Source organism: Micropterus salmoides, unplaced genomic scaffold (assembly GCF_014851395.1).
Source record: "Micropterus salmoides isolate LMB-PRFRI ecotype aquatic unplaced genomic scaffold, ASM1485139v1 Ms_hic_scaffold_14, whole genome shotgun sequence".
Taxonomy (NCBI): domain Eukaryota; kingdom Metazoa; phylum Chordata; class Actinopteri; order Centrarchiformes; family Centrarchidae; genus Micropterus; species Micropterus salmoides.
Window position 1 is genome coordinate 10,569,090 of NW_024040485.1, and position 12,703 is coordinate 10,581,792.

At 39.2% G+C, this 12,703-nt stretch overlaps 2 protein-coding genes across 2 annotated transcripts; both read left to right on the forward strand.

Annotated features, from left to right (window-relative positions):
• The first annotated feature begins 333 nt into the window (after positions 1-333).
• On the forward strand, positions 334-5,221 carry im:7138239 (uncharacterized protein LOC497366 homolog). The gene is made up of 7 exons (XM_038719368.1): positions 334-385; positions 989-1,084; positions 1,341-1,480; positions 1,818-2,094; positions 2,860-3,041; positions 3,869-3,927; positions 4,892-5,221. Exons 1-7 carry the CDS (start codon positions 334-336, stop codon positions 5,034-5,036), a joined length of 951 nt encoding a protein of 316 aa, XP_038575296.1. The 3' UTR covers positions 5,037-5,221.
• A 1,320-nt stretch (positions 5,222-6,541) lies between these two features.
• Positions 6,542-9,121, forward strand: LOC119903030 (anti-dorsalizing morphogenic protein). The gene is made up of 5 exons (XM_038719419.1): positions 6,542-7,196; positions 7,297-7,433; positions 7,545-7,667; positions 7,749-7,938; positions 8,523-9,121. Exons 1-5 carry the CDS (start codon positions 6,917-6,919, stop codon positions 8,942-8,944), a joined length of 1,152 nt encoding a protein of 383 aa, XP_038575347.1. The 5' UTR covers positions 6,542-6,916; the 3' UTR covers positions 8,945-9,121.
• Positions 9,122-12,703: the final 3,582 nt, after the last annotated feature.

Here is a 12,703-nt window from a genome sequence, read left to right on the forward strand (position 1 = left end):
GCGACGCTTTAATGGCTCAAGGCTACTTAAGCACTTCATTAGGGTGAGCTCGGACCGGTCGACACACTCGAGCCACTGCGTCCCTTGCAGCCGAAACAGAAAAGCTGCAGAGATTTCCTTTGAAGTGGCCCCTGCTTGTAAGAACTCCATCCCACAAAGCATTCAGCATGGAAATTTGATTAGCTCTCACTTTTTGAGGTCCACACCACTTTGAGACCTTGTTCTCAGGTGACATTTGGGGCTGAAGCTTGAACCCATATAAATATCAGAGGCACCAGCAGACAGAGGGACATTCAGGTTCTGGCAGCTGAGGAGCAGATTCGGATTAAAGCCATGGATGTACCCCGACCATTCCTTCTCCTCCTGTGTGCCTTCCACCTGACCTGTAAGTACTGTTTGCTCCACTCTATACTACTGCTGCTGTGGCCTGTACACAACCAGCTATTCATTAATTGGACTGACTACAATCTACTCAAATATACTTGTTTATCCTTTGTGATATTCATTGTGAAACATGAGTCATAGAGGAAGGTGTGATGCTGGGAAAAGTGTGTGATGTGTTCACATGTTTTCTTTTAACTGCACAGCAAGGTGGGGTCAATTCACTTTCATTTGACAATTTCCCCCCATGCAAGTCCAAAATGAATATTTCCAAATGAACACAATGCGTGATATAAACATTCTCTTAAAATAATGTAATTGAAAGTGACTAATTTTTTCAGAAAGCCCTGCCTGCTAATGCTTTTTATTAACAAATGACCTTGAAGAAGACAGGATTCCTGCACTGTTGTGTCCCATCTTTAACTCGTAAATTATGTAATTTACTATGTAAATTATTGTGATCTCATGGATCTGATTCTGCTCATCTTGGAAAACACAATGTCTTAAATTATTCTTAAAGAATACATTTGCTTTTTCAAGTTTTCATATCAAGCAAAATGATGAATGAACAGTGCTAAATTACTGATGTCTGTGTTATGTCTTCTAGTGACCGGAGTGTTGAGTAAACACATAGATCACAGAAACCTGTTGACACAGAGAGTATGCTGCAGAAGACAGAGTCACTTCATCTACATTGGACAAGGTAAAGCATCACATTCCACCACATGTTCAGGGTTACCATTTTTCTATCAGTATATGGAAGTATTCAAAGTGTTAATTTGCCATTAAATGCGTGTCTGTAATCCCGCAAAAGGAGCTAATGTATGATTTGTCAAACAAATTGAAAAATTTAAAAGCAACTGAGATGAGAAAATATTTTAAATATTATAATCACTAATAATAATTCCTTGTAATGTTACTACCTGCTTTTCTGACATCAAATCGATCTCTCTCCACAGACATCTCTGGGAGTCCTGTCAATATTGATGTGGGAATGTGTAGGTTGCACTGTGGGGGGGCACCCAGGCCATCACATGAAGCAGGACGGCAGGAATACTCAAAACATTCCTCAATGCTGGAATTTCTCAGGAGCAAAAAAGTAAGTGGATTTCCCCCACACAGCCACAAGGGCGCGCTGTAACTGTGGGATTGTCTGTCGAGGTTGTCTTGATGAAACTCCAATAGGTAGTCTACTTGACAATGAAGTTACTTCAGAAGAATCACAAAGCAATTATTTTAGTATCAAAAGCATTATTAGTATTTTTAAGATAAATTAGTTTTGATGGGCACCTCTGCGTAAACCAACAATAAAACTATACACTTAAAGTGAAAAAAACACCTGTCTCTCAACATAATTTTGCACCCCTTACAGTAAAGCACAGGGAAACATTTTGACATGTCTGAATCAAACAATGGTTTCTCTCACCTTACAAAAGATGAGGTCGCGCGGACCTGCAGCCCCAGAGAGCTCGGAGCAGTCGAATCAGCTACCCTCCTGCGGGATGAGCCAGGTGTGTGAGCCGACTGGGATGCGCGTGGACCGGGTGCTTCTGTTCGAGGGACCCCGGGAGGTGGAGGTCATCGAGGAATGCCACTGTGAGATCAAGCTGACCCAGTGCATCCGAGTCCCTGCACTAAAGACTTATTACTCCGAAACACCGTATGAGACAGTCATCGACGTGGGAGGATGCCCCCGCTCCAAGGGCTCGCCAGGTATGTGTGTGTGTGTGTGTGTGTGTGTGCAGAAAACAAAACAGAAGGTCGGTCAATCAGTCTATTTAAACAGAAGGGGATATGAATGAAAGAGTCGACTTCCAGTGGTATTGGAAAAGTTTCAATAACGCATAAAACATTTAAACCAAGTTTTGCTGGAAAAAGAGGAAACTGAGTAAAATGATTTTTTGCAAGATTTTATAATCAAATAAAAGTAGCCTAACGTTTTTGTGAACAACCATGAACAAACGGGTACAGTACCACTGTCTAACGAAATACACTGAACTACAGTAGCCTATCGTTGTGGTGCCTGTAAAACCATATCAACCGGCTGATAGTCAGAACAGTCCTGCACTGCACAGCATTGGAATCACCACTATTCACTACTGATGAAGTTAAAGCCCCAGTTCCAACATGTTGATCAGTTCAAGATTTTAGCTAAATGGACTTAATTTAGCTTAAAAAAAAACAAGAGTTTATTAAAGAAAAAGCAACATTTTGTGTGTTTGACTATAACCTAATTGAAGATATATGTCTCTTTTCCAACCAACACTGATATACACAAACATCTTTAACAGCATCAGAAAAAATATAAGTTATGAAGTTGTTGTCTAGTGTATTGAAAGACTCATCCATCATTTTGGGAGTGATCTCAAAAGCTAATCCTTTGTCTTAAAAGTTGGTTTACATTTGGATCACATATTGTAATTGAGCTGCTCTTCCTGCCCATATAACTCTAACTTTTCCTTTATCAATCACTCACAGAGGGATTCTCCTGTGTCCCCACTAAGTTTAACTCAGCCTTGTTGGAGACCCCCAACAAAGTGGTCCTCATCCAAACAGTGGCGGCCTGTGAGCTGAAGGAAAGTTGCTACAGGGTCCCATATGTGGAGTATTACTACGAAATAGTCCACCATGCAGATGGAGTCAGAGAGGAGAAGCTCAAAGTAGGTGTACACTCTAAACTATCACTAAAACATGGGCTCTGTTTGTGAATCCAACTTTGTGTTTGAATCCAGTTTTTCAAAATGAGCTACATTTCGTCTTACCATGGCATGGTTAACACTAGAACAGTGATTCATTAGTGATGCCGGTTTCACACTTTCTTTTGTAATCACGTCAAGAGGAAATGGGTGTCTAGTTGGGTGCCAGACTGTAATGAAGTATCTTTATTCATTAGACACATGTGTGGAAGACAGCACTTAATCGAGCCTACTAGCCACTAATGCAAGGACCTCAGGATGATGTGCATAGTGATTCGTGCACAACCTGCAACAATACACATGACATACTGGCAGATTTGAGTGGACTCCCTCATCTCTATTCAGGAAAATACAATAAAAACCTGATTTAAACTGTTTTGTTGGCTATGTTGATAATGAGGATTTAGACTCATTATTCTCCCTTAAACAGATACAATACACAAAAGTCCCACTCTGAAGCCCTTACTACAAAGTCCATCCACAACCCTCTCAGCACCACAAAGATCAAAATGATTTTTTGTTATTTTAGCATCAGACTTTGTGTGATAAAGATCATATTAGATTTAAGTTTTTAAGGTAAGATTTGAATTGAATTCCTGGACACAGTTGGTCATCTGCTGTTCCTTAGCACCAAAGGTGCGAGTGCAGTGCAAACACAAATGGGCCCTGCAGGTGTCGAATCAAAGCAGTAAACATGCTAAACAGCAGCTGGCCCACCAACACAACTGGGTCAATATTTGTGACCAGCTGTGAGCTGATTGCCCTCTCTCTGTGTTGTTAATTTTCCAAAGGAAATAGATGTGGGCAGATGTTTGGGAGGCTGTACTACAGGAAACCGATGCCTTCTCAGGTAAGTATGAACACAGCGGCTTTATACAACAACCCCCCACCCCCGACACACACACACACACACACACCTCCTTTCCCCTCTTATTACAATTGGCTGTAAGCTCTGACACTTTTTGTACTCAGCATGTTGGCCTCTTTAGTTATATCCAGATGTCCTCAATATACCTTCTGCTTTATTTTGTGGCAGACTTCTAACAGTGTAATTTCAGTTTATCTTAAGTATATGAAAAGAATAAGAGGTTCACATTCCAAATGTACCTTATGGTTCCTTCATCATGTCATTGATTTTATGGCTGGAGGAGGAAAATGCTGCACAAATAAATACTAAAAGTCTATCTTAGTTAAATGTTTTTCCACATTGTCGACAGTATCTCATAAATATGCTGTTCCAGCACTTGATAGAAGCTCTTCCGTGTTTACACTGTGTTTTGTAAATAGTCATTCAATATGGTTCCTTATTTTAGACACATCTTCCCTATATTAAACCTGACACAACTGGGCTATCATCTAGAATTTTAAAAAAAGTTTTGTGGCTTTGTGCACTATTTTTGGCTGCACAGCATGAGTTATCACTGCCACAAAATCTGGTCAGTGGGATTTAAGGGGTTAATGTCCTAATGCCTGGGATTTATTTTACTTGCTTTTAAAAATACAAATCTGTCATTGTGCACTTGTAATATATGTGTATCAGTAGATTCTTCATCAGATTCATAATACCTTACAATATTTACACAGGAATTATACAACACATTAAAAATATTAAAAGTTCCAAAATGTGACTGGACATACAGCCACAACATGACACAACCTAGCATACTAAGGTTTATTGTCACAGAACAGTAGGAAACATGTAGATACTGTAATATAGGTTATTTTATGCTTCAGACTACACATACAGCATGTGAAGTGGTTGTTTGATGTAGTGCACAGTGTGATTTTAATGTTCTTTCAATTTTCTGCTGCAGGAGTCCATCAGATCCACAAATCTGCCACTTATGGGCTGAAGGACAGGCCTGTGTTCCTCAGGGCTACGAGAGCCACAGCTTCGTTAACCAGCATGGGCACATACGCACGGTCCTCTCCATCACTTCCTGCCTTTGCCAAAACTGAACACTGCGCCCTCTACTGGAACACAACGTCCAATTCCTTCTCAGTAGTTGAAAAGCTTTAATTCACATTAGCTGCAGCCTATTGATGACCCCACCAAATCCTACCACTATAACATTTGTTAAAGAACTTGCTATCCTAAAGTATTATTGTATTATATGTAATATATGTAAAATGATAATTTTGTAAATAAATTTAATACAGAGTACTTGTTGTTTGACCAATGTACAACACATTTTTCATAAAACATTTTGGAAAGGTGTTCCAGGTACATTACTAAGAAAATAAACTATAAATGACACTTCAGTAAAATTCTACCACAGAGCAAGTGTGTGCAGCCCTCTTTTAAATTATATAACTGAAATTAGTATAAATAGTTCATACACTTTAGGTTTGAGTTCAGAAAGCAAGTTAATATAAAGAATGACCTGACAGATTGTCTTTTAGACTTTAAAACACACTTCTATGGATCAATGAAAACATTTTAATCAGTATCATAATCCAATGGGCGAAAATGAAGCCTTGAAGAAGCACTGGAAAGGAGCACATGAAAAGCCAACCAATTCCGCAAATGTCCCTTTGAAAAAACACACATGCAAGTTCTTAATAGCTCCTTATTTTGATATGAACGTGTGAAACAACACTTTTTTCCTGTCATCTTAAAAGAAGAGCTTTTATGACTTGCTTACAAAGTGTCCTGTTAAAAAAAAAAACTTTGATCTCTTAAATGTTTATTACAGTGAGGGAAACACTTTTTTCCAGTGTCAATCTGTCTTTTGCTCCTGCGTAATTGTGTGTAAAAATCAAAGTGACCATATGGCACAGTGAGCCATTTTTGAGTTTCCTTGGAAAGAATAAAGTTGGCTTCGAGAAATAAATGAAAAATAACCAAGTTTAAAGAATAATGGGGTTGCTTATTGTGCTCATGGTTAATAATTTTTTAATTCATAGATGTTTCTGTGTCTTTAGTGGAATGGTAAGGGTAAACCATGTAACGAAATTAAAAGTGTCCACTGTAAAAACCATTACCAGTAAAATGCATTGTTCCTTTTTTGTTGGGGTGGGGTGGGGGATTTACATTTAAGCCATAACTAGAACGATTAATTAGATTAGATTCAACTTTATTTGTAATTATGTTGTTATTATGTTAAACTGCTGTAGATTTTATAAAGATAAATCACCGGCTGGAAGTCTTTTAGCACCTCCTCAGCTTATTACATTGCAGGGGATCAGTCCAGTTGGAGTTCTTTTATAAAATCAAATTTTGGTGATAATCCAGCTTTAACTCGATAAGCAGTTATGTAAATCTGGCAACGTGTAGCCAGCGACACCCGTCTCTTTATCGAAGTAATTGGTTTCCACCTAAGACACTGTGCCCATTATTCTAAATTAATGGATTCATTCAGGCGCAGTAGACCTCCCATGGTGAGTCAACCACTTCTTCAAGAGATCATCTCCAAGGTTGTTCTGAACATATTCTTGACATTCCTCCACTCTACAAAGATTTATCAGAAAAAAAAAATTCTACACAAACAAAGTCACTCGTGGATAAGTACCAAGCTTTTTCAAAGGCTAGATTTAGTTTATTAGAGCCTTTATTGCCAGACGTGGGGACAATGGGCTTGAATAAAATCTACAATCGGGCTCACACCTTGTTAACGCCGCCATTAGTCTCCCTTTACATTCGCTGATTGGTGATTTACATTTGCGACCAAATAGCATTTTTACTGCTGTTTGCCAAGGCTTTGAGGGCACTGAAGAGTGAACGGGAGCCTTTGTAAATAAAAAGTCGAGCTTCAAGGACCCTGCAGTCACTCCAACTTCAAGTTGCTGGCCATTTGACTGGCTCAGGACACCCGGGATCTATCTGCTCAAGCTTGGAGATGTTGATGTTTGTGATCAGCTTTGCCACTTTAGTGTGCGCCGCCGCTGCACGGCCTTCACTTCATTTCACCGCCGAGAACGAGTCAAAGGAAGTCCGTTCAGCTGCCATCAAGAGACTTTTGGAGGTTTTTGGGATGGAGGACCCTCCTGCTATCCATGGACACAAGCAGCCACCACAGTACATGCTTGATCTGTACAACACGGTTGCTGATGTGGACGGTGTGACTAAGGACCCTTATCTTCTGGAGGGGAATACTGTGCGCAGCTTTTTTGACAAATGTAAGATCAGATTTGTGCGTGCTTATTGGTACTGGCTACTTTAGAGGATGAAATATAGTAGGATTTGTTTTGGTCCCTAATTACATAATTTTCATTGCAGTGCGCAGTGAACAGGTGGAGTTCAGGTTCAACTTGTCCACGGTTGCCAGAACTGAGAAGATTCTCACTGCAGAGCTCCATCTTTTCAAGCTGCGACCTCAGGCAACACTGACATTCCACAGACATCATTTCTGCCAGGTATGTACCATTAAATAAAATTATGGTAACTGAACAATATAAGGAAATAGGCTACAGTGAATCCTCCCAAATGCACCTCTCCTGGACTGTAATCTCTCCTGTTTCATTCAGGTTAGTGTTTATCAGCTGCTTGACACAAGCAAAACCAACAATACACAAGAGAAGAAGTTGCTGTCTTCTCGCCTCATCCCAGTTCACTCTACTGGTTGGGAAGTGTTCACCATTACACAAGCAGTAAGCATTCCCTTCTCTTTAAGGCCTGCGTTTACTTCTGTAGGTGAATTCTGTGTTTGAATTGTGAACTTCTTCATGAAGGTCCGCTCTTGGATGGTAGATGAAGGCAGTAACCTGGGGCTCCATGTGGTGGTTCGGACCCTGGGAGGAAGTCAGATGGATATGAAACTGATCCGTTTTGCTTCAGGGCGCAACCACCACCAGAGCAAACAGCCCATGTTGGTCCTCTTCACTGACGATGGCCGCCGCTCTGCTACTCTTGAAAGCACAGGTGAGCCTTGTTTCAAGCTTGAATGTCATTTGATCGATCAGGTTATGCCCAGTGATGGTAAGAATACACAGTTCAGGTATTTTTGTGGTCTTACTGCTGATGAGCAGGGGGGGTAGATAAGAGCTAGGGGAAGCCCTGGGCCCTCTTATGACTGTTATTGATCTATGACAAGAATGTCTGTGTGGCCATCAACAACCAGAACAGATCTCTGTACTTTACAAACACATTATTTTAGACACATTTCTAAAGAAGTATCTGACATCCAATGCTAATTGGCTACCAAAGCCATACTTTCATCAGATGTCTGATGTAAAAAAAAAAAAAAAACTGCCTGGTGAGGGAGTTGATGTTTTTAAATCATCTAGCCAACCTGTTATCCTACTGCAGAAACAACCAAACCTTTTTTCAAAATAAGGTGCAACGTGGGAAGAAAGACAAAATAACAGGAAAGATTTGAACCCCAGATGGTATTTTAACTTTAGAGGTACTGAACCCCAATTGTGCTGTACCCCAATTCACCCACAACTGAGCCGAACTTTAAAATACTGTGTTTTCTAACAAAACACTCTCCCTTCTATGACCAGACCCAAATGATGCAACAATCACTTCCAGCCTGCCACAGGCTTCCATATCAGGTCCGTCCTCCCGCAGCGCCCGCTCCCTGGACAGCGGGGAGGAAGGTGTGTCTTTGCCTTGCCAGCGTCTGCCCCTCTACGTCGACTTTGAGGAGATTGGCTGGTCGGGCTGGATTGTGTCTCCCAAGGGCTACAACGCTTACCACTGCAAAGGCTCCTGCCCCTTCCCTCTGGGTCAGAACATGAGGCCGACCAACCACGCTACCGTCCAGTCCATCATTAACGCCCTGAAGCTGATCAAAGGCATTCAGACGCCGTGCTGCATCCCCGACAAGCTCTTCTCCATCAACTTGCTCTACTTCGACGATGATGAGAATGTCGTCCTGAAACAGTATAATGACATGGTGGCTGGAAGCTGTGGCTGCCACTGACATCAACCAGCCACTGGTGTTGGGCTGCACAGACATTCATAAATATTTTAATGTAAATCTGGGTTTTGGTACACAGAAGTGAAACTAATGAGTAATGTGCAGAGTCCCATATGTGGCACTGTAATATATGTAAATATCCATAAATTATAATATATGGCAGTGATGGAAGTAATATCCTGTGAATGATGTGAATGTGTATATTTTATGTTTTCTGTTGTGAATTAATACACCGTCAGAATAAATGCTGTAAACAAAATATTATAGAGTGAATTTATTTGTAAAATACTTTGCCCTCAAAAATGTTACATTATTTCAAGGAGGTCTAAAGTGAAGTGTTATTTATTATGACAGAACAATGTATTTAGCCATTAAAATGGTCAACATTTGGCTCAAAATTGTACTTCCATCAATTAACAATAATGTAACTGCAGGAATCAACCACCTTCAATTCTTGCTAGAACAATTTCGCCCCATCCGTGCAGCATTTCCACAAAAAAATTATGAAATAGGAAGAATGCTTTTAATCTTCTTCAATGACCATAGTTTTCTACCTACAATAATTTCATTCAGAATAAATATTACCAGCCCATTTCAAACTAAATCAATTATATTATCGCTTATGAAAGACTCTTTCAGGAGGAAAGACATGGGGATGTACGGGGTGTGTATTCTCTCCAATAAAGCCACTAAACAACTTATATTTATTCCAGAGGTCTTGCTATTATGTTGTAGCACTTTCTCACAAAATGCTGCATATTTGTGATTGTGAAATAATCAAATTTGGAGGCCTTGCTCACACAACACAGGCTAATTTTTTTAATTTTCAGTGAATTTTAACTGACTAAGCATGAAGCTTTATGGTTCGGGAGGTCTGTATGTTCATATGGTTTCCTTTGGGTTTTTCATCCTTTGACAGGCTGGAAACCAGTTCAGGGTTCCCGCCTATCAACTAAAACACACTGGGATGTGCTCTGACCTCCATCCCTTTTCCCTCAAAAATCTAAATGGGATATGCAAGTGTAGAAGACGCATGAACATACTGAGATGTTTTGCTCTTTTAAAAAAAATTTGACTTTAGATAGTTTATCGTTTTGTTCATATATAATTTAATAATATAATGTGGGTCATAATACGGGTCTCAAACCACTAGGTCTCCGGGACACACTTGAGACATGTTTAAATATCTTTCACAACATCAAAGTTTTTTCAAACTTAAATACTACTATTAGAAAACAGTACCAAAGGTCGTTCTTTGATTTGCAGTGAAATGTAACTGTTAACCCTTTAACATCCTCTCAACCATTTGGAAGACCACATTTTAAGTCACTGTATCTCATTGAAAAATGTACTGAACTTAATTCAACCTGTTTAAGCCATCTCTAACATTTGGTGTAGGTATGCTGTGCTAGAAAAATCCACTAGTTGTCACTGTTTCTTTAAGCAGCATGCCTTTTCAGATACCCTCCTTACAGGAAGTTAAAATCATCAAAGTCACTGCAGCCCTTATACCAGAAAATCCTCAAGACTCTGCCATTAATCTGAGTGATGATGATAACAACCAAATAGAGCCTCCTGATCATCAACATATCAGAACATACCAATCTGTACTCTGCGCAGGAGTTGGGGGATGCGATCAAAACTAGCTCCGAAGAGATTGACTATTTCCTGGCAATACAACCTGTCATAGGTGTTGTCAACTTCCCAGCCATGGATGACTACTGGCACCACCAGTCACATCTCAAGACGTAAAGAGATTCAATTCGTTATGCCAGATTATTAATTTTAATGATAATCAGCAGGACAAAGACAGTCCCGACCGGTTTCAGAAAGATGGCTCTTTATGCATTTTAATACCAACAAACTTTAGAAAACATCATATAAAATGCTAAGTTGTTGCAGAAATAAATCTGTTTTACAATCAACAGCAGAGAAGGCGACTTCAGCACTTCATCCCTTATTGCGTATCTAGGGTTTGCAGTAGAGTTTATACCAAACTGTATGCACTACACAGTAACTTCATTGATTATTGAACAACAGCCATACACTAAATTAAGTAAATACTGTATTTTGCAGTGATCTAGACATTGATATGTTGCCAAAGTATCTAAGTCTGTCTAAAAGGTTGAGAGTACATACAGATGTGTTCTTCTGAAATACTCAAAGAACAGAAATACTATGTTGGTAATATTCAAAATGTTCAAAAATCAATGAAGTTACTGTGTAGTGCTGTTTTGTATGAACTCCACTATAAACCCTGTCTTCATAATTAGGGATGAAGTGCTGAAGTTGCCTTCTCTGCTGTTAACTGTCATTTTATATGATGTTTTCTAAAGTTTGTTGGTATTAAAATGCATATTTAAGTATTACCATGAAGAGCCATCTCAACCGTTTGGTAGAGCAGTATATCAGAAAAACTATTGGGTCAATAAAAATTTTTTTTTGGATTATTATTGTTATTGCCCTAATGAAATAAAAAATGTAAAGAAATAATTTTTCCATCACTTTTTTCTTGGTGAGGACTTTAAAGGGTTAAACATAAAAAAGATTTACTTTTAAATGTTATAATTTTTAACCATACACTAATCTGATAAAATTATTGTTGTACAAATTATGTAGAAATAATTCACAGTGATCAAGAAAGAAAAACAAAAAACAGAGTATAGGTTAGCTTAGACACAGTGCTGACATCTGTTTGAGTAGATTGATTCTTTTTGGTGAACACCTGATAACATCCAGAAAGGCACCCACAGTCTGCACAACTGCCGCTTCACCACCAGAGGACGCTCAGTTGTTCCTGGATGATTTCTGCTGCTGGATAAGAACAACTAGGAAGATGTAGATGGACACAGCCATTAAGGTAGTCATTGTGTAATAGCATAGATTCAAAGACCCTGGAGCCGCATTTCCCCATAAGCCTTCTTGTCCACAGATGATATGAATGAAATGAAAAGAAGTTGCAACAAATCAATGTAACTCCCTGTTTCAGCTGACATATTTTAAAGATTGTATATTTAAACAACAACAAAACAGGAACCAGCTTTTCACTATGTTTGACATGCACTGTTGCATCATGCCAATAAAGGGAAACATTTTCACATGTTAAACACACTCTTACACACTGTACTTACACATTAACATATTGCACAGTAGTTTCATAATTGAAAATAGTAAACTGAAAGTTAGACATGTGCTGATTCACCAATTTAATACAATCCAATACCAATAAATCCAAGATGAAGCTTATGATGCCTTAGTGGTGTTTTGGATTGCATTATATTGAGGATGTTTCTAATATTCTGTCCTACTTAACAAGTGGTTTGTAAAAAAAGGCAGAAAACTGAGCATCTGTTAGCAGCTAACATCAGTGGATCAAAGATTTTCTTGACAGGGTAGGTTTGACTGAGAATGTGGGAGATGTAGAGGGTGATATCCTCTGTACATTTACTGTGCACATGTAAAAAAATTCTAAAAATAAGGTTAAAAATAAGGTGAGGTAATGCCACAGTTTGGCGCCTCCTTTGCAACACATCAATCCATGCTGAGAATGCACTCATGACACACATGTGACACATTACAATAAATAAACATAGCCACCTAGTTGCATATGTGGGTCCATTTGAATACAACATATAGGGACCTAATCTGTAATGAGGCAGGATGTGATGTGAGGAAGCTCCAACATTTGTAGCATTTGCATCCACAGCTCTTCAGAAAAGGTGAAGTACTTTATATCTCTGGCTGCCAATGTTGTTGGATGCA